The sequence below is a fragment of the Martes martes genome (genome assembly GCF_963455335.1).
Source record: "Martes martes genome assembly, chromosome: 9".
In the NCBI taxonomy this organism is placed as follows: Eukaryota; Metazoa; Chordata; class Mammalia; order Carnivora; family Mustelidae; genus Martes; species Martes martes.
The window spans coordinates 134,801,665-134,823,782 of NC_137896.1; the positions used below are offsets into that span (position 1 = coordinate 134,801,665).

The 22,118-nt window shown below is 48.4% G+C and overlaps 1 protein-coding gene across 2 annotated transcripts in view; it reads left to right on the forward strand.

The window, feature by feature from the left end:
• The first annotated feature begins 3,607 nt into the window (after window positions 1-3,607).
• The window catches only part of CMPK2 (cytidine/uridine monophosphate kinase 2), a 53,591-nt gene continuing 35,080 nt past the window's right edge, over window positions 3,608-22,118 (forward strand). Inside the window, exons 1-5 of one of the 2 annotated variants that reach the window (XM_080812761.1) lie at window positions 3,608-4,284; window positions 5,641-5,755; window positions 6,767-6,968; window positions 13,110-13,343; window positions 14,752-16,457. In XM_080812761.1, coding sequence (XP_080668887.1) covers window positions 3,613-4,284; window positions 5,641-5,755; window positions 6,767-6,968; window positions 13,110-13,343; window positions 14,752-14,869 — 1,341 coding nt within the window. In that variant the 5' untranslated portion in view covers window positions 3,608-3,612 and the 3' untranslated portion in view covers window positions 14,870-16,457. Of the gene's footprint in view, window positions 4,285-5,640; window positions 5,756-6,766; window positions 6,969-13,109; window positions 13,344-14,751; window positions 16,458-22,118 lie in introns of those variants that run through there. The other variant, XM_080812762.1, reaches the window with a different exon arrangement.

The following is a 22,118-nucleotide window of genomic DNA, read 5'->3' on the forward strand; positions in this document are numbered from 1 at the left end:
CTTTTTCCATCTGCCTCTCCCCCAGCTCATGCGCGCTCTCTCTCTCTCTCTCTTTCTAATAAATATAGAAAAACTTTAATAAAAAAAATAAAAGACCATGGGAAAATCAGATGCTTTTCTAAGATGGTTCTTAATTGTCAAGGGGTACAGTGGCTTCTTCCTTATTTTTACGGTTTCTTAGAAAGGACTGTCAAATTTTGTGCTGAAACTTTTTTTTTCCTTGAGTTGTTTTTAATCAGAGCTGTGTTTGAGCAGGTACTTTCAGGTTTTCCTGAGACCTATGGAAAGTTGCAACAGTCCTAGTGGGGAAGCTTCTGGAGCCGGGAGCCCAGCTCATCACTTGCTACGTGACTTCGGCAACTTATGTTACTTCTCTGGGTCTCCATCGCCTCATCTGCAAATACAGGTGTCTCATGGGATTTTTTCTGTGAAGACTGAAAATTCTAATGGATGGAGAATCACATAAATTGGGACTTTGTCTAGCAGACTCTAAGTGTTCAGTTCGGGATAGCTATTGTTTTTCCAGTAGTGTTATGTTCTGAATGGAAACAAAGATGACTTTCATTTTACTTAGAAAGGAAACTGAAAGTAAATTCAGCAAAATAGCAAGCCAATGTGTAATGATTTCCAATTATGCACTGGTGGATAGAATCCAAGTGGAAATCATCTTAGCCAAAAGCATTGTGAAATATCACCGTGATGTGATTCAGTCAAGAAATACCTTTTTGTTTTTCTTTCTTGCTAGATCACATGTATATTAAGAAACAAAACCAAGTCAGTTTACATCTCGAACTGAGTATCAGGTATGGCACAGAGGGGAGCCATGCAGGCTTTTCAAGCCAAACATTATAAGGTATGAATCCTAGTTCAGCCAGAAACGTTTAATTTTGGGTAAATTTCTTTACCTGCCTGGTCTGATTAACACATATGGGAAACATGGATATTAATTCACACTCACACAGGGCATTTTCAGGATTAAATGACATAACCCCATGTTAAGCCCCGAGAGTACTGCCGGCATAATAAACTAGCAGTGGCTAGCATGCCGTCCAGCACTGTGGACCAGGCACTACTCTGAACTTTGCGTGCACTAACTTCTTTTATAACTGGGGAAACTCATGTCACAGAGGGAGTAAATGTTTGAACTTGGATTTAAATACCTGCCTCACTGCTCAATGACTGATCATTATTAGCACATTATTTTATTATTTTTTCATAAAATATTAATAAATATGAATAAAATAGAAATTAAACAAATAAGTCAAAGTCTTTTCCAGCAAAGAACTCACAAAAGTCATGGAACAGATGCTCTATTCCTTCCAACTTGTCTTTTCCCCTCCATTTAAGAGTAAGGTTCAGGACTGGTAGACTGTCTTATTCAAAGTCATGGCTTGCACAGGCCAGGGAGGGATTTCTTCTTCTAACTGCTCAGACAGGTGTAGGCTGGAGGAGGTACAAGGCAGCCTCCCTTAGGCCTTCTACTCGGGAGTCAGCCAGCTCTAAAGACATCCAAATTGCAACTCGAAACCAGCCAAACGTCACCATCATTTTTCTTTAGCCAGAGACTTTTTCCTCCAAACAACTGCACATCCTTAATGTACCCCATGCTCCGTGAGGTGGACCCTTTCCTGCAGGATGTCCCAGCAGCGGTTGTAACCCATTAGCAGACGGTGGAATCCATTCAGTTATTTGCGATCATCATAACATTTCTGTGGCAAATCTCTTACTGATGCCTATTGTACATCGGTGCCCTACCTCAACTACCATACATACATCGAGAGGGGCACAATCCGTAAATGCACAGCACAATCAGCTCTTGGCAGAATGAACACATGTATGGAATGAGCGTCTTGATCAAGAAATAGAATGTCACCAAGAAGTCTCCAAGACCTTCCCCCAGGCCCTGAACTGTGCCTCAGCTCCAAAGATAACCCGCCCTGTTTTCTGAAAATCATACTCTAGGTTATCACAGCACGCCCTCGCTCTGTTAGGTTTCTCTCCCTGTGTTGTGTTTGCAGACTCACCCACTCTGCTGTGTCTAGCAGCAGACTGTTCATTGTCATACCTCACATTTGTTGATTCCATTGTTTGAATACACCACAGTACATTTAACTGTTTTATTAGGATGGATATTTGGAATATTTTGCTATTGCACCATGCATTTTCTTGTACATGTCTTTTGGCTGACATATATGTATGCATTTATCTTGGGTATATACCAGGATTGGAATCACTGGTTCATATAGTGTACGTGTGTTTCCATAGAACTCGAACCAGTTTGCACTCCCGCCAGAATACTATACATGTGGGAACATCTCTGCATGCTAAATGCCCCAAGTCTGATTGCTCACTGAGGGTAAGAATGATCCTGTTCTCAGCTAAAAACAACTGAATCTCTGAATTGCTCCTTGTCTATTAGCCCATACTTCAACCATGTATCTATAATAGTTCCTGTTTGTCTGAAAGTTGTATTCCTTCCAGAATTAAAGGTACACCCATGCTAACTCCAAATTGCTTAAATCGTAAAATTTATTTGCCCTCAGTTCATCTAATGTTTTTCATCTTTATTCTAAATGTTTGAGTTTTCTCCACAGGATTTTTGTTTTCAGTCCTCTTGGCAATCATTTTTTTTTCTTTAATGAAGACTTTATTCATATGTCAGAGAGACAGAGAGAGCGCTCACAAGCAGGGGGTATGGCAGTCAGAGAGAACTAGGCTTCCCGCTGAGCAAGGAGCCTCAATCCAGGGACTGGATCCCAGGACCCTGGGATCATGACCTGAGCCAATGCGGTTATGGATCCCAGGACCCTAATGACCTGAGCTTAAGGCAGAAGCTGCACCGACTGAGCCCTTCCTGTGTCGCTGCTTTACAATTATCCTCCAAGGTGTCAGCTAATGAACGAAAACAAACACCAGGGCAGCATTGCCACCGACGCGGGCTTCAGGCTGGTACAACCTGCCCGCACCAGCGAACTGGACCCGAAGGCAGGACTTCGCTTGGCTCGCGTGCAAATCTGGCGATACGTCCCAGTTTGCAAGTCAGCAAGGGGGGGGGGGGCAGTAGTTCCAAGAGGAGGGAGAAGCGTTCCCCGTTCAGCCCGTCAGAGCAGCTCACAGGACTTCGGTCCGTGTGCGGGCGAGACAGCTGGTCAGCTGGGGGCCTGAGGCCCAGTATGGGGCCACCGGGTCTGCAAGTCCTACGGCGTCGGGAGCCCGCACCGCCCTGAAGAGCCGGCGGGGGAGGGCGGGGGCAGCCAGAGAGCCCCGCTAACACGCCGAGCTCGGGCGCGCGCCGAGACACACTCGCACCCCCGCGCGCGCACCCCCGGGACGCAAACCTCGGCGGAGGGCTTCGTGCGGGGCTTGGGGCTACCTGCCCCCCCTCCCCGGCCGCACAGGGCGCCGGGCCGAGGGCACCCTCGGGGTGGCCGCCGGGACCGCGCGCGCCCCCTGCGCCCGTCCCCTCCCCGCCGCCGCCGTTCGGGGCGCGCCCCGGGAGCGGGCGGCGGAGGCCGCGGAGGGCGCCCCACCCCGGCCCGGCCCCGTCCGGCCCCGCCCGCCGGTCACTTAGCTTTCGTTTCCCCGGTGGCGGGGGCGGGACCGGACAAGCCCATGGCCTCGGCCCTCCGCCCGCGCTCGCCACTTTCGCTCGGGCGCCTCCCGGGGCCGCGGCGCAGGGCCTGCGCTCCGGCCATGGCGCCGCCGCGTCGCTTGGCGCTGGAGCTGCCGGGCTGCGCGCTGGCTCACTTGGCCGTCGGCGGCGGCGCCCCCGACGCGCTCCCCGACCCCCGCGTGGCCGCGCTGCTGGGCCCGCCCGGCCGCAGCTACTCGCTGTGCGTGCCGCTGGCGCCGGGCGGGGACTGCGCGGCCCGGGTGAGGGCGGCGCGGCTGCACCAGCGCCTGCTGCACCAGCTGCGCCGCGACCCCCTCCGGCGGTGCCAGCTGCGCCGGCTGCTGTGCTACGGCCCCGGCGGCGGGGCGGGCGGCGTGGAGCACGGCTTCCTGCTCCGCGACCCCAGCGACAGCCCGGACACCCGGCGCGCGCTGTTCTCCCTGCTCGGCGAGTCCCCGGAGGGCCCGCGTCTGGGCGAGTTCGTGGGCGACGCGCAGCAGCAGGTGTGGCAGCACCTGTGGGAGCTGCGGGACGGCGCGGGCTGGAGGCAAGTGGGCCCCCGCGAGCGCGTCGTGGCCGCCCCGGAGCCCGCCCTGCACCCGGTGGTGCCCGACCTGCCCAGCTCCGGGGTCTTCCCGCACCGGGAGGCCGCCCGCGCCGTTTTGGAGGCGGTAAGAGTTCTGCCCCTTCCCTGCACTCGGGGTGCCCCCTCTCGCCCCCAGACAGGGAGTGGACTAGGCGCGCGCTCTCGGGGTTGGCCTACCCAACCTGGCCTCTGTCGCCCAGGGAACTGCATCCCAAGACGCATCAGGACCTATCAGGCCTCAGGAGTGCCAGACTCTGGCTTAGGCTCTGGGGATTTTTTCTCCACTCTTGGCCGCCAGGAACTTCCTATTCAAGGCGGGAACCGATGTCCCAATGTCAGGCTCGGCCAGGCCTGCTCTGGAGGCGGGCTGAAGGCACCTGGGGAGGAAAGAGGTTGCTGGGCGGCGGGAAGGATCATGCCGTCTGGGAGGCCGGAGCATGATTTTGGGGAGAAAAGGGCATGAGTTTGGGGTTTGAGAAACTCGTTCTAAAACCACAGCTGTCTGCTTACTGGCTGCCGGCCCAGGTCGCACGACAGCTCTGTTCTCCCTTTGGTCTGTGACACACTTGGCTCGCGATGTTTAGGACAAGCGGAGACCTGGCACGCAGCAGGTGCTCAGGGAAGGAGGGCGAAGATTCCCTCCCAGCGCAGCCTGGCCGGGGCCCGGGATGTCCAGACTTGCTTTGTGAGGCTGCACTGGGGAATTTAGTGCATTTTGCAAGCTCTGGGGTTAGTATTATGCGGCGATTAAAAGGGCAGGACCGGCCACTTGGGTTTAAATCCCAACGCTGGCCTTTATTACCTGTGTCACTGTGTGTTTCTTAAACCCCATGGACGCAGTTTCCTTAGTCCGTAGATGGGAATGATAATGCTGGCACCGTCACCGAGTTACCGTGAAGGCTGGCCGTGTTAATTCCCGAAAGCGTTTAGAGGATGAAGCGCGCGCGTGTACAAACGTGTGGCCTCGCTGCAGAGAGGCAGTAGTAGGGCCTGCGGGCGAGCCCGGGTGATAACTCCGCCCCCGCACTCACCTGGGGACCGCGGCGGCGCGGCTCTCTTCTCCGCCCTCTAGCGGTTAGGAAGGGACGGTGCTGACCGCTCCGGGAGCTACAGTCTTGTTTTCTACACCCTGCGCCAGGCCCATGCTGTTCAAGGGTCGCTCTGCGCTTGTGGTTTTGCCTGTCCTTCCTCCTCTGGGGTAGCTGGTCAGTGAGGGTTGCAGGCCGAGTGATCTCAGCCGCTATCGCCTTTTTTTTTTTGAGTCACTGCTAGTAAAAAAAAATGAAGGAATTCAGCCCTCCGCACGTTCAAAATGCTGTGAATTTGGCACGGTGTCCAACCCAAGCCTGATGAGCACTGGGCAATCCTGTTCTCAGCAGTTAGATATTGCAAAAGCCCCGCTGCTTCACTGCTGATGCACAGAATCACCGCTGTTTTGCAGTGTGTACCCTTCATTCCTGAAGCCCGGGCAGTGCTCGACCTGGTTGACCAGTGCCCGGAGCCGGTCCAGAAAGGGAAGTTCCCGGTCATTGCCATCGAAGGCCTGGATGCCACAGGTAGTATCACCTTTGAGTTATAGGCAATGCAATTAATTGCTCCCTTGCGGGAATAGACAGGTCTTAAGTAAAACTTGATCCAGAGTTCAATTCATAAGCTGCATGTCTGTCTCTAGTGTGTGCCAGGCACGGAGCTAGGTAGGCCTGGGATGCGAAGATGATTCAGACCTTCGGTGGGGGGCCCGGGGAGGGGGGGAGGCCAGAGGAAGGGGGCTGGACTTCAGGGGCTCTGGTGACCAGTAAAAGGCCCTTAATGCAGCCGTGGTGTGGGGAACAGAGCCGTGGTCACGGGCAGCTCTGGAAGGGCTGACCCCTGGACGTGTTTTCCGTACATATGAGAGCAGTACAGGTGAGGAAGGCAGGAGGGTTCCTTCCCGACAGATGGAACAACGTGGGTGAAAGTGCGGGGGATGTGAGTCAGCCTGGGGTATCTGGGAAGCACGGGCTGTTCAGAGGACCCTTTTGGAGCAAAATTAGGAAGAGCGAGGCAGCTTTGGAGCTGCCGAGCAGATACTGAAACACAACGGACAGCTCATGCTTTGCCCAAAACACAAAAAGCAGGAGACGCGAGGTGCCAGGAGCGGCAGGATACGGCCCAGGACTAGGTCAAGGTGGAGCCCGGGGAAGACATCATGTGCTTCAGTGTGAGGCGGGGCTCCCTCCGGGGCAGGCGGGAGTGTTTTGAGGAACCAGGTGGAGCTTTTCCCAGGTCTGGAGGTCTATGCCAGAGTTTATCATTAATTTGTAAAGAGCACCATTTTGCTTTTCTTAGAAGTGTTGTGATACACATAGAGGAAACCCTGGTTCCTAAAGGTCTGGGGTTTTTGTTTGTTTGTTTTGTTTTGTTTTTGTTTTACTTATTTATTTAGTTTTAATCCAGAATCATGGTAGGTAATGTACTGCTTTGATTTGCAGGTAGATAGAGTGTGTTCGCTCTTTGCGGGCTAATATGAGCATTTGGGACTGCTGTGGTGGCTGTGGAAATGAAGCCTATGTTTGTCTTTTCCGCAGGCAAAACCACCGTGACCCAGTCAGTTTCGGACTCACTCAAGGCTGTGCTCTTAAAGTCGCCACCTGCTTGCATCAGCCAGTGGAGGAAAATCTTTGATGATGAACCGACTATCATTAGAAGAGCTTTTTACTCTTTGGGCAATTACATTGTGGCTTCTGAGATAGCTAAAGAATCTGACAGATCTCCTGTGATTGTAGACAGGTAGGTAGAAAGATGCTATGAATTTGTCATTTTCTCCCAAACGTGTAAGTGTGTGTGCCCTTACATGCAAGTATACGCCTGTGTTTTAAGTCAAACTGTGTTATGATAATAATGGGAATAATGTCTATGACTCGCTAATTACCTACGCCACAGGCAGGCATTTTGCTAAGCACATACATGTATTATACCATATCTGGAACAATTACATGGTTAAGTGGATGCTAAACGTTATCCCCAGTTCACCGATGAGAAGCACAGGTCTTACGAGGGTTAAGAAACTTGCCGCTGACTGAGCTAGAAACAGCGTACTGAGGACATTGACAAAGCCTCTGCTTGAGAAATCGATTCTTTCAGTAATTCATTTGTTCACCAGCTAATTTATAAAACATGTATTGGGTGTCTGCTGTGGGCCAAAGACTGTTCTCAATTTAGGGGATTCAAGGTACATGAGCTGGACGTTGGTGCTCTGTTTCACGGAGCGAACGTTCTGTTGCAGCAGCGTGGTCTAGTGGGCACAGACGTGTGGTCAGATCAGAGAATGATAAACACCCCGAAGGAGATAAATCAAGGTGGGTTTGGCCGAGGGTGGCCTCTCTAGGGGGGTAATGTTGATCTGAGTTCTGAAGGCTCCCAAAGAGATGGGAGTGGAAACTGGGGGGTAACAGCATATGGGAAGAGGAGTCAGCGGGGGCAAAGCCTGCAGACAGAAAGAAGGGAGCACAGTCCAGGACTAGAAGCAGGCTTGGTGATGAGCACATGGTGGACGAGGGGGTGCTTTCCAGAAGAATGCATGGGGCGGAGCATGGGACAGCAGGGCCCGGGGGCCAAGACAGTTTATTTTGAGTGTGTGGTGGGGGGAGCCCTGGGAAGTTCTCAGATAATGGAGTGACATAAACTGATTTAGATTTTAAAAATGCCATACCTATGAAATAGCTTAGAATACCCCAAGAATGATTGAAGTGTGTGGCAAGCAAGTCATCCCCGGCTTAAGATCACCCAACCCGGTGATATGGAAATTACAGTCATGGTGAGATCCCATTTTGCTCTCATCAGGTTGGTGAGAACCAATGAAAATGTGCTAAGACTCAGAGCTGGAGACCATGGACGGGTAGAAGCCCTACAAGGTGCTGGCGGGGGTGGACGCTGGGCTCAGAGAGCGGTCTGTAACGGGGCAGCGAAGCGAACACTGCTTCCACCTCCTGAAGAAATGAAAGTTTCTTTTTTGTTGTTGTTTATTTCTTTTTTAAAATTTTATTTGTTTTTTATTTAGATTCATTGAATTAACATATAGCATGTTATTAGTGTCCGAGGTAGAGTTCAGTGATTCATCGTTCTTATATAGCACCCAGTGCTCATTGTAGCACATACCCTCCCCAAAGTCCATCACCCGGCCACCCCACCTCCCACCCACCTCTGCTCCAGCAACCCTCTCTCAGCTGTGTTCATAATAGTGAAAAGTTAGAAAAACCGAAAGTCCATCAGTCGAAGGAAGCACACGTAAGTACTCGCATATTTCTGAAATGGAGCACCATTCAGCAACATCAGCCAGTGCAACATCCATGTGCATAAAATGCAAAGCCCTCGTTTCGACTGCGAAAATCAAGTTGCAGATAGATGTTCAGTAGAATATGTGCCAAATAATAACAAACTGTAGAGTATGGGGGGTGGAGAAAGGATATGGAACAGATTTAACAGAGTGCTAAGGGGAGAGAAATGAGGTTGATACCCAGTACAAGAGGCCCCCTGCTGCAGTTGAACTGTCACTTAATGTTCAGGGGATGTGCACTGCTCTCTGCAATTTTACTTATTTCTGGAAAGATAAGCAGTGGTACTGAAGTATGACAAGTATTCAGGAAACAGCACTAATCATAAATGCAAATCTCAAGGAGTTTCAAGCAGTGAACACTCCCAAGTCCCACAGCCAGACTTGGAACGTCACCACACCCCATAAAGCCACGGGGTTCTCCTCCCCAGTCCCTGCCCATTCTTCCCCACCCCCCTTCGCCCTCCCCCTGTAGTAACCGCCGCCCTGACCTCCATCGCCCAGGAACTGTCCGATCTAGTCTTGACCTGCATTAGTGTTTGTATCTGACTTCCGTCTTGCCCCATATGAGACTCGCCTCGCTGCTATGAACATGTATATATTTTTTTAATAGACAGAGGGTGCAGGGTGGGGAGGAGTGGGGTGGGGAGGGGAAGAGGGGGAGGGAGAGAATCTTAAGCAGACTCCGTGGCTGGATCCCATGACCCTGAGATCATGACCTGCGCTCCACCGACCGAGCCTGCCAGGCGCCCCTAGGAATGTTATCCTGTACATGACTTTGGTGCAGGTACGTATGCAGTTCTGGTGCGTAGATTCCCAGGAGTGGAATTGTTCATGTGTGTTCAGCTTTAGCAGGTACTGCAAAAAGTTTTCTGAAGCGGTTGGAACCGTTCACCGTGCCCTCTCCCCACAGCTGTGTTTGAGAATTTCCCGTGGCTCGTGTTCTCGTCAACACCTAGCATCGCCCCCCTTTATTTGAGTGTCTCCGCTGGTTCCCAGTGGCTCAGCTGATCAGTGACAAGCTAGTTTACCATATCTGGAAACCTCTACCCCTTCCCTGAAATTTCTTTCTCTGAACGCTTTTCTGTATCTCTGAAATATTCCATGAGAAGGCGATGTGGAGCGTGTGTAGGGAGCAAAGTGGGAGGTGGTGGGTTACCAGGTAGGAGGAACAAAGCAAAGATAAGTTAGAAGGCCGGTGTCCTCGTCTCAGCTGCAATGCTGAGATGTTAAATGTTAAATGTTAAAACAGGTAGTCTTAACACTGGGGATGGCAAGATCATTATTGCAAGGTTGCGAGTTAGAGGGGATCCTGGAGAAGGATAAGAAATTGTATTCCTTTGTAGGTCTTCTTTGCCTGTGGGATGTTTTTACCCTATTATTAATGGGTCTGGATCTACCGTATTTGAGATCTTTTTTTTAGACCATGTCCTTTCTCAAGGAGACAGACTAAACTTCTCCTAATATAGGGAGACTCCCCGAGGCACAGGATTTCTTTAGACATCCCAAAGTCCTGGAGCTGCGCTGGCTTCTGTGTGTAGACAGATACCTGTCCTCTCTGCTCCCGGTTTCCTAATCTGCCCAGTGGAGATACTCCATATCCCTTCCCTGCCCACCACTGAAACTTTGATAAATGTGCAGTGGGTTGGTACAGGGGGGAAGTGCTTTGCAATAGCAAATTGCCATTAAGATATAAAGCATTATTATATAAGCTATGTACAATGCCTTAGCAAATTGCCTTTGATCTGAACCGATGTGGCTTGCCTGATGGCAGGAATGGAAAATTCTAAACGGTGGAGAGCCTGAAATTGATGGCCAGAGGGTATGATTATTTAAAACGAGCCACAGCATTGTCAGGGAGAGAACTCCTGCTATAGAAAACGGGCTCTCATTCTTCCCTTGCTTTATCTCCTTTGTGTCTGCGAATTGTCGGCAATTTTGTTCTTTAGAGAGATACTGTATCACCTTGTCAAATGAAAAGAAAAGAGCGCTTATTTGTTGTCTGGGTGGGTTTTGTTCATGTGTAAAGATTTTAATGAAATCCATTTTAGACCACACCATCATCTAGCTGAACAAATGAGGGCAGCAGAGTCGTCTTTGATGGTGACTGTGGTTAAGGTTGGCAACTTAATCACCCTCATTACCTTTAAAAATCTATTCTTGCTGATGGTTTTTCTACAAAAAGAAGGCTTTTAAAATGAAGATGATATCAGCCTCTGTATTCATAGCTGAGTGTTTAATTCAGTGAACACGGGACACGTGCAAAGTGCGGAGCAAATTGTAGTTTGGTTGCCAAGAAAGAGAAGCCTGGACTTGCAGGGATGACTTCAGCTTAGGGGATAAGCCGCGTCTCACAGAGGATGGAAAGCGCATGATTGTAGATGGTGAATCAGGGACCTGATAGAGAAGAGGCTGGGGTTTTCAGCTCACACTTCTGGAGGTGGACGAGGGCCTGGAAGGGTGGACGGTATTGGGATTGATCACCTCCCCAATTAATTTTTTTGGGTCTTTTTCAGTATTGTCTGTATTACCATCATTTGAAAATGCAGCTTTAGTGATAACCAGTGTCCAGTAAGAGTAGATATTGTCTTCTAATGATGGGGTGATACAGTTTGTAAAGGGTTTGTCTTTTTTTTTTTTTTTTTACAGCAACTGTGGAAAGAAAACAAAGCTTGTATGCTTTTCATTTTCTATGCTGGGAAACTGAGGCTGTAGTGGCTTAAATGAGTTACCTGTGTCCACAGAGCAAGCAGGGGGCAGGGGATAAATCGATCCGCAGCTCGGGTAATGCTGTGAATTCATTTTGTGGAGTCTTGTGCGCCCTTTTCACTCTGCAAAGAAGTTCAAAAATAAAATGATCAAGAATTTAGGATTTTATGTATTATTTCTTTTAAAAGATTTATTTATTTTTTAGAGAGAGAAAGAGAGAGAGAGAGCACACGTGCATGAACACAGGGGAGGGGGCAGAGGCAGAGGGGGAGGGAGAACTCCCAGCTGAGCACAGAGCCCCATGCAGGGCTCGATCTCACAACCTTGAGATCATGACCTAAGCTGAAACCAAAAGTCAGATGCTTAACTGGCTGCACCACCCAGGCACCCCCAGAACTTAGGATTTTAAAACACTGAAGGCAGTAAATTGAAAATACAGACGGGGTGGGGCCATAGGTTCTTCTCTTCATTGGGATGTTGATAATCATTTCATAAATATCCGTTGTAGGCGATATTTCTTTGCTACTGTATTTAAAGTTTTGCATTTAGTCTCTCAGACTTGGAGTATGATATGAACAGGGCAAGATTCTAATAAGCTATGCCAACTCATAAACTGATTCCGATCATTCATTTGCACACCCAAAGAACACTTATTGCACGCTGACTGCGTGCCCAACACTGGTTTCAGGTTTGGGAACGCAGAGGTGACTAGAAAAGGAATTTTCTAAGGGAGGAGTTGAAAGAGGTCATACTTTACAGACAAATTGCTTTTCTTTACTCTTCTGTAGAGTCAACAGTGAAGGCTCAGAGGAGGGAACCATGAGCTCTGCTTGGGGGTTCTAGCCGAATGGGGCTCTGCAGGCAGAGTAGGAGTTTGCTCGCTGAGAAGCTCTCTCCAGCTGGAGGGAGAGCACGAAGACACGCTTGTGTGATGCAGTGCACATGGGCGTACACCGTGAACACTGTTCTGTGTCTTAGGCGGGACATTTCTGGCAGGCAGTGAAAGGCCACGGGGCATTTTGAAATAGATTTTCTTTTGTGGTGGTGATTTTCTTCTCTTCCTCCCGCCAACATTTAAAAGGAGCCTGTCAAGAGGGCCCTACTTAACTCAGGGGGGATGTCACAGAGTAGTGGAGGTCATATTTGGGTTTATTTCCGCCCCGATGGGTGCCGATGCGCATCGAGCGGCTGGGCCCTGGGCGGGACAAGGGCCGCCTCGCCAGGGCCCCCAGAATGTTGATTTCATCTGCAAACTCTACTTTAAAACAACGTAACACTGAATGGGCCTGTGGATTTTTATCTGGCCAAGACACGAGATTAGATGCACGGGGACTACAAGACACGTCGTCCTCCCTTTTACAGAAGGTGACGTAGGTCAGGCCAGAGAGACACAACCGTGTCACCTTGCAACAAACGTGGGATCTGATGAGTCAACGTCACTCTATGAAGAGCCCACTGCATTCTCATTGTGGTTGCTGACTTCGGTTTACTTTTTACATTTTGTAAATCTTTAAAAGTAAGATTTAGGGGCACCTGGGTGGCTCAGTCAGCGAAGCCAAATGTCTGCCTTTGGCTCAGGTCATGATCCCAGGGTCCTGAGATCGAGTCCTGCGTCGCATGGGGCTCCTAGCTCAGTGGGGACCCTGTTTCTTCCTCTGCCCCCTCTCCCCGACTTGTGTTCTCTTTCTCTCACTCTACGCTCTCTCTCAAATAAAAAAAAAAAAATCTTAAACAAAAAAACCACAAGTTTTAGTTTTGTTTATTTGGTTTATGCAACGCTGAAGACGCTTGAGCCTTTGCTGGTTTCAGCCTCTTCCCCAACTGATCTTCAGGTGCACCTTGACTTTGGCCTCTGTGGGTGCAGAACTCACTCCTGCCCTCCTTCTCAGGTACTGGCACAGCACGGCCACTTACGCCATAGCCACTGAGGTGACCGGGGGGCTCCAGCACCTGCCCCCGGCCCATCATCCCATCTACCAGTGGCCCAGAGACCTGCTCAAGCCCGATCTGGTCCTGCTTCTCACAGTGAGTCCCGAGGAGAGGATGCATCGGATTGAGGGCCGGGGCATGGAGAGGACCAGAGAGGAAGCTGAGCTGGAGGCCAACAGCATATTCCGTCAAAAGTAGGTGTCCCGGCGTGCATGGCAGGGGTTCCTGGTCCTGGTGGTGAGCCGGGATCAGCTCCTACTTTAGGGATGCAGAGAAAATGACATCATTCCCATTTTTCAAACCCACGAGGCAATATCCTCCGGGTTGGGTTCAGCTCCTTCTGACAGCATCATTCCCCCAGGGCTTCGGCATCGTGGCTGTGGGCCTGGGCCCCAGACCTTCCTTCTGGTCCTGGCTGTGCCGGGAATAGTGTGGACCTGGCTAAGACGATGCACGTTCCTGGGTCTCGGCTCCCCAGTCATAATCTAATGGGCACAGAGTGCTGGGAGCTCGTGGTGACTTTTCCTTAGTATCAGGTTTTTGGGTTCCAATGCTCTGTTCCTTGCGAGGGAACACGAGCCACACTTTACCGTTTACAAAACGGAGGCTCAAAGGACTAAGCGATTTGTCTAGATTCGCACAGCTACGCTGTGGTAAAACGGGATTGAAATCACGGTCTTTCTGGTTTTCAAGTTAGTGGTTTTGTTTTCATTAGAAACCGACGGGAGAGTCTGGGCTGTCGTCTTGCTTGACGGCCGAGCCTGAGCCAGCTCGGTAGGGCGGGTGCAAAAAGCCAACGTGGAGGAGTTTAGATAAATAAACACTGAGAGCCATGCTATCCTAACACAGTCCTGCTAGAAATAACCCGATAACAGCAGTGCTGTGTGCAGACAGGCCACGTCAAACCATTTTCTTGTACTGACGCAATTAGGCCTTATGACAAACTCGCCACGAAGGCGTTGATTTCTGTCCTCATTTTACAGATGAGAAGACGGAGGCAGAGGGGAAGGGAATTGGATGAGTTCACTCAGCGAGGAAGTGGTAAACAGCACATGTTGTAGAGACACAGGCCGGCCTGCTTCCATCAGGCCGTCCGCACACTCATTCATGGGCAGGGAGGCTAGCTCACACCCAAGGGAAACCTGGTGCACTTTTAGCAGACTCGGCCGGGGAAACAGTGCCGTGGCTGAGGACCTCTGGCTTGTCTGAGATCTTCGGTGCAGACCATGGGGACATTTCCCGGTTGTCCAATCAGTTAATCTCTTAGAGCCTCTGCTACTTTCTTTGCAAAATGGGGGAGGACCTGGTTCCCTTCCTGAGCTCACCCTGGGTGTGAAACCAGAAGAATCATGCAGAACGCTGGCGCTTGGTAGGTAATAGGTATCAGTAAAGGCTGGCTACGAAGCCTTATTATAAATTTATGATTTATTGAACAAAATGTATCCAGTGTCTCCTGTGGGCAAAGCTAGTGGCCGAGGGAAGAGTGAGGTAAACCAGATGGGGTCCTTGCTGTAAGCTCTTACATTACGGTAGGAAAACAGCGTTTGCATGGAGAGCCGTGTGAAAAGATAAACCAACCGTTTTCATTGTGCCTGTCCCCAGGGTGGAAGTGTCCTATCAGCGGATGGAGAACCCTGGCTGCCATGTGGTTGATGCCAGCCCCTCACGAGAAAAAGTCCTCCGGACGGTTTTAAGCATAATCCAAAATAATTGTAGTTAATTGTAATGACTCCAAAATGTAATTATCCATTTTGCTAGATTTGATGTTGTTTGATGCATCTACGCCCATGACTGGTTACTTGTCTTTCCCAGATTTCTGTTGCATAAACAGAGTGTGTCCTAGAAAGATGGAGACCAGACATTTTGGTTTTACTTAAACCATTATCCTCCCTTCTGACCAATGGACCCATCAAGGTTGAGACTGTCATGTTCCAGCCAGAGATCAGTGGTTGCCTTTTCAAGTATAACAAACTTTTTTTTTAAATATATTTTTAACTACATTCCTACCAAATACTTCCAAGTTTTGTCTTATCCAGACAGCATGAGAGACACAGAAGCAACCAGGATGATCTCCCAAATCAACAGAAGCCCCTTCAGCCTCTCCCATGTCTACACCTGGGCCATGATGGGCTCTCCATGTAGTAGACTTGTCTTTTTCCCCATATGGCCACACTCCATCAATGGGGACTCGGGCCTTATCCTTGAGCCAAGTGCCCCTGAAGAAAGGGTCCATGTGTCCTGGCTGTCTGAGGACACTCCCACAGAGCCATCTTTGGGTAGGGGACACCTACAAAGAACACCTGGGACTTGTGCCCTACTGCCCCTGAGATGGTCCTCTTGGTTAGCATCTCAGAGTCAAATACAGAGACGGCCAACCCAAGATGCTCTAAGTACAAACACACCAAGCTTCTTTGAATTATGTTCTCTTTATTTATATTTCTTTCCTTTCCCCTGAAAACATGGTTTTGGATATAATGAGTGTTTTGGACTGAGCTGGATGCCTTAAACTTAGCCAATTGAGCAATGTATTTGTATTGATATTTACATCATGTTTCTCCTCAGCGTAAGGGCTCTGCTTACTAATTAAAATTGAAGCCAAGAAGCGAAATGCAACGCTTGTTGTGTATTTTCATTACACAGATTTAATTTATCTCACTAAATAAGCACAGTGGATCCTGGAATGGGATTTCTTAGTAAATTATCTTGCACTTGAATGTCTTATGCTTACGCATGAAATCAGCTTTGAGATCTGTTTGCCTAGGGAAAAAGAAAAGCTGAGGAAAGAGGAAATTTAATAACTCTGTGGCCTTGGGAGAGTCACTTGACATCAATAGTCCATGTAACTTGATCTAAAAAGGGATAATAATTCTATACTTGTCCTAAGGAGTTTGCTGAACGAGGTGATGACCTAAAATTCCTTCCAGTTCTAAGATAGGTGAAGTTTGTAAATTGGACATTCCCCCCAAATAATTATATTTAAGGCCTTACCAGGTTTATCATACAGAATTTTAGATTATAATCAAATTTAGTATTAATAACTGTATCATATTGTTTTTCAAGAGAATTAGAGGTAATTTTCACATAATATATTTACATATATAAATATGCAATTGGTCTCAGTTGAAAATATTTTTTAAAGCTAATGAATAGCATTGGGTGTCTGAAAGATGTGATAGCTAATTATGTCATTGGGTGTTATTTACTTTAAACAGTTTGAAAAGTCTATGTTGGCAGTCTAGGAAAACAAACACTTTATGCTTTCTTTCTGTACCTTGCAAAAGAATAAAGTTGCTGTGATTTTCTAATTTATGATGTTGTCACAAGTGTATTTTGGTTGTTCAGAGGTGCTGGTCCAGATGGGGACTTTTGGTCAAGGAAGTGGGAAGGTGTGAGCTCATGGGCCAAGGGGAAGCTGTTCAGAGGAAGGGAGGGCATTTTTGGTTTGTTTAAAAAAATTGTTTCAGGAAAGTAGAATCCTTTCTTCATGGCCAATATTAAAAAGAAGAAATAATTCTTTGTGCTCTTGGGCTTTTGGGGACCCTAATAGGTACATGATTTATAAGCATGAAATAAGACGGCAACTCCTACCCGGCAACAGATGACAAGGAATCATTTGCTTGGCTCCATTTCATGACAAGATCATCCTCCTTTCCGTTCTTGTGACAGACCTTTCCTGGTCCCAAGTATTTATTCTCCCTTTCTTGCACAGTAATAGAATGTTTGACTTAGCCCGTGGCTGCCAAGAATCACGAGTACATTTTCAGAGCTTCCGTGTGGTGAGAGTGGCCAACTGGTGGGCACTTACGGGTTCTTCCAGAAATCCGTGAGCAGAGGGGCTTTTCCACCCTTCACGAGGCCTGGTATTCGGTGGGTGGTGATAGCAAGCCTTCTCGGGACTAAGAGGAGCGACAGGCTGAACAAAGGCTGCTTTTACTTATGAAGACGTAGATGTGGGCCGGGTGGGAATGCATGCGGTACCCTGGGGAGGGACTGTGAGGCAGACGCGGGACACGCGCACAGCTTCACCGGCCACCTCCTCCTCAGCCTGCACCCCTCAGTGGCACCTGCCGGCTTACTCGAGAGTCGAAACTCCTTTTTTGCTGAGCCTCCTCTCTGAAGTCTCTCTCTTCTTGGAGCAATTGGGTAGCATCTTTTTTGATTAATGAGTTTTTTTTTTTTTTAAAGCAATCTCTATATCCAATGTGGGACTCGAACCCACAAACCCTGAGATCAAGAGCTTCACGCTTTACAGATGGAGCCCTCAATTACGGCACATCTTTAAGGTGTTTAGGCCCTGGGATCTTTCTGGAATCTGTACCAAGGAAATAATCAGTGATACACATATAAATGTTATATATGCATAATGTATTTCCAGTAATTGGGGGATATTTATGTATCTGCATAATGTACATTTATGTATAATATGTATTTGTTAAATACATTAGGGTAAATCCTTTTAATGGAATCCTGAGCAGAACACAAAGCACCTAAGAATGTGTAAAGCAGCAAAAATGCTTCTCTCAGTGAGAGCCAGTGATTTAAATTTCAGCCCAAAGTGAAGATATAGCTAAGAGTATCTTACAACACTTCGCTATGTTGGCGGTTCCAGAAGGGGAGCTCGGTGCCCATTAGAGCAGTCTGATTGCAGGTGTGCTGAAAGACAGGTGTTTTTGGCCTTAGACTTTCTTCATATGCAAGCTGCTCAAGGAGCCGGCCACTCAGCCATGCTTCACGTTGGCAAATATATCCACCGGCAAGTCCATTTGAACCTTCAGACTTCGGTAAAAGTCATTTTGTTCATATACTTAGGTATTTTCCGTGTACGAACAGGGAGAGGAGAAAGGGATGCTGCCCTCCCGCCTCCTCCTGCCCCCCCCCCCCACGGGTACTCATTGTTTCCTCCCTTCAAATGCTTCATGAAATTGATTCAACTTATAGCTGTAACCTACAGCTAGGAGAAAATGTTTTCCCGTTGTGTTGCCTATCGATAATTTGGTCTTTCTCATGAGCACCGTAACTGGTGAGTAGAGGAAAGATATTTACTCCTATCAGATTAAAACTTAATGTAATGTGAGCTTTTAATGGTCCTTCTAGGTAATGCCCACTCTTGGAGAGAAAATGCTCAGTGGATCAGATTCTCCCATGTTCCAAGCCTCACCCTGACCCGTAAGATGGCATCTGGGTGCCTGGATGAGGGAGGCCATTTAGGCCACCATGGGGATGCGGGCAAATGGGTCTATGGTCCCATTAGCCTCTCTCTAACTGGGTGTGGTTGGCCCTGCTGGCACAGGCAAGTGAAATTTGTTTCTTGTAGTCCTTCATGATGACTTGGCCTCCGTGGGATCTCATTGGTGTTTGGATCTCCTGAGTGTGTCTTCCGTGCAGCCCCAGCCACAGTCGGCCTCGTGGCCAGCTTCAGTTCCAAATCCTCCTCTCTGGGGGCTCCTGGACCCTCAGGGCATACTCAAATGTCAAGGAGCAGTCAAGCAAGCAGATGTCAAGGCCTCCTTTGCTCAACCATTTTGCACAGTCTGCTTTATTCTGACATGACTTTAAGTTGGTTCAGAGAAGTCTGAGGTCCCAAATGGAGAGAGAGGTGCTTTCGATGTCCCCTCACTGAACCCATCCTCTCGAGTCTAGGGCAAGGCCTGGAGGCAGGAAATGGGGGGGCTTGGGCCTCGGCACCATGAATCCAGCCAGCACAGAAATACTTGATTTTACTTACACACTAACTTTTCATCACGGTGATTTTTAGACGATCGAATGTGAGAGCCTTTGAAGTCACAGCCTGTCCAACGGCGTCAGAGTCCTTACCCGCCTCTCTGCCTCTTCCAAAGTAGAGTAAGGAGTGCTTCTCAGGAGAGGGAGATGGCATCAGATGCAGAGGCAGACACACACGTCATCAGCATCCTCGCCACACCTTCTGTGGCTGGTGTGGATGTTGAAGGCAAACCAGGGTATGGTTTATGTTGCCTGGGGGTGTCGAGAACCGTTTCAGAGAGATGGAAACAGACCTTCCCATGAAACAGGTGTGAGTACACGTTAAGCTGGATTGACATGCACATTTATTTGACACAGAGAGAGTGAGAGCGAGAGTGAGAGAGAGAGAGAGATCAAGCATGGGCAGGGGGAGGGGCAGAGGGTGGGGGAGAGGCAGACTCCCTGCTGATCCCAGGACCCTGGGATCATGACCTGAGCTGAAGGCAGATGTTTAATGACTGCCCTTGACCCACTAATTTTTATACTTGAACTGACTTTAAGATTCTTCTGGGCACAAATCAAATATAAAATATCTAAATTGGACCTGAGTAGTCTAGTTGAAGACTCTGCAAGGGTCTAAGTCAATGTCGCAACTCTTTATTGCTAATCTTGAATTTTTTTAAACAAAGTAAAATATATCAGACAGTTGGGCACTAAGCCTGCAACACATTACGTTTGCTTTGATGCCTGCTTGTGACTTTGTCATGCCAGCTCTTTTCCTCTAGTTTGCCTGATGCAGACTTAAAACAATTCCATCCAGAGCAAATACAGCAGGATTCCACTAGAGGGAGGAAAAGAGCCAATTTTGAACATTTCCAAGGGAGCTGGTCTTGTGCAGAGATAATCACTTCCCTCATTACACACAAACTGTGCTTGGAAAAACAACAGTGGTTTCTTTCATTTTTATTTAAATGTCTGCTCTAATGGGGGAACAAAGGACAAAACATGGAACATTTCTAGGTCAAAGTAGCACGTCTTTAAAAGTGGCTAATTTCTTGCTTCAAGAATTCTAAATACAGCCCCGGGGTCAGAAAAATATTCAAAGACAGACCTTAGTGATCAGCGAACTCAATCTCTTTCTTTAATAGTCGTGGAAAATGAGGCCAGGAGGAAGACTTGTGCTGCCCAGGGTCGTAGGATTTGTTAGCAGCAGATGTAAGAATAGAGGAAAGTTTTCAGAACCTTTCTCCAGCACTCTTTGTAACACAGTAGATGGTGTCAGCAAATCTGCTGTGGTGAATGTCACAGGCACCTCCATAGGCATATTTGTGTACGTCCATATGCAAGCACACATTTTCTTCCCTGTGAGGTTTATGATTTCAGATCTGGCTTTAAGGAACATTCTGGGGCTTTTACGTGTCCTTGTTTATTTGCTTTTAAAACCTCCCCTCCTGAGCCCCTTCCTTATATAACTCGAAATGCAAATGGCACTGTGTACGTAGGGTATGGCTAATGGATTCCACAAGGTCTGAGCTCTTGTAATTATTGCCCAATCACCAAAATACCATGGTTTAGAAAACACATCGTAAACTTCCCTATGAAGTCTCCAAGATTTTTATTAACATGCGTGATATTAATGGCTGTGCTTATTCTGCCATAATTGAGGGTGTGTCCCATTTCTCTGAACTAATAAGGCATTTGGAGGAACTATCAAATTTCACTTTTGGCTGAACCTGGTCTATAAGCTCTTCCAACTGTAATGCATTCTGTGTTCATCTTTGGGGTAGGAAAGATTATTTTCTGAGTTTTAACTGAAAAAAAAAAACCCAATATTTTATTCAGCTGTTAAAGAAAAGCAACCCTAAAACGTGAACTTGTTTGAAGGCATAGAATGATATATCTTTCGGCATTTTCTGTAGTCAGAGCTTTAGTTAAGGAGTTTTCCCCATGCCGCTGAATATTCTGACTCGGGGCTCTGGTCTCTTTCTACCTGAAGAAAACTTGCGAAAAGACGAGGTTAGGATTTGGTAGAAAATATGGAGATACGTTTCTAAGAACGGTGGTCGTTCTTTCAATAAACCACGTGCGTAAGTAAGACGTGGTGCAGGAACGGACTGGCTGCGGCAGGTGTAGGAATCGGCCCCCCGCTGAACGGCCACGTGACCTTGGGGACGTTACTCTCCTTGGGAAACCAGAGTTCAGGGTGGAAGGGGACCCAGAGCTTCCGGCTTCTCCAGGCCGTGACGTCATCACTGCGTAGTGGATGGAATTCTCTTAAGTCCTAGCAGGATCCAGAGGGGGTATGTTGTTTCTATCCCACTTCGTTACTGTTTCAGGAACTGGGGAAAGCACCCTGTGCGGAGGTAAGGTGCCGCCAAACGCCCTTGTTCCCACAGAACTTTTAGGTGAATTAGTCTTTTATTTAAAAAGTCCCTTGAAATTCCCTAGGGGAGTCTAGTGCGACATCGTGACTGAGGCAGGACCAGTTCTCAGAGGGGCCATCACCACCACCCCCTGGAGCACCCATTCTCCTTGCAGCTGCACTGACCTCTTCGCTGGTGTCCCCCCCGCCCCCACTGCCTCCAATAGTCTAGTCATCGCACAGCACCCGATCTGATCCTTTAAGCCGCCTTGAAGGTATAACAGCCCTGGGGGCCTTATTTAGGTCTTCTTTCAAGTCTCTGTTTGGCGTTACCATCGCTCAGTCTAAGATGCCATCCCTCTTTCTCTTCCTCTTAGCTTTGACTCATTACTACCTGTCTCTACCCGTGACTGCCCACGCCTGTGTCTCTGTCCACATCTGTCATATCCATCCGTAACTGCATCTGTAACTGCATATCCACACCCAGAACTGTATCTACAACAACATTTGTAACCATACCCATAACTGTATCCATATGTATTTGCATTTCTGTAACTCTATCTGTAATTTATATGTGCTTATTTGTACTTGTGCACTAGACTATACACTGCATGAAGACAGAGGCTCGGCTTGGCTATTTGCTGTCATCCCAGTGCCCTGAACAGGGCCAGCATATAATGGGAGTCCAATAAGTATTTGCCCAACGGAGGAACAGATCTCCTGCCTGTCAGACTCAGGCTGGGATTTGGGTTGTGGCTTTTGTTAGCTCTGTGGACAAGTGACTTAACTCTAGTGTGACTTTATTTTCCAATTTCTCCACCGAGGACATCGTCATGTTCCTCAGCTATCTGATGCGAGAGAGAGATCAGACACCACGATGAAAAGTCCTTGCCCAGAAAAGGCACCG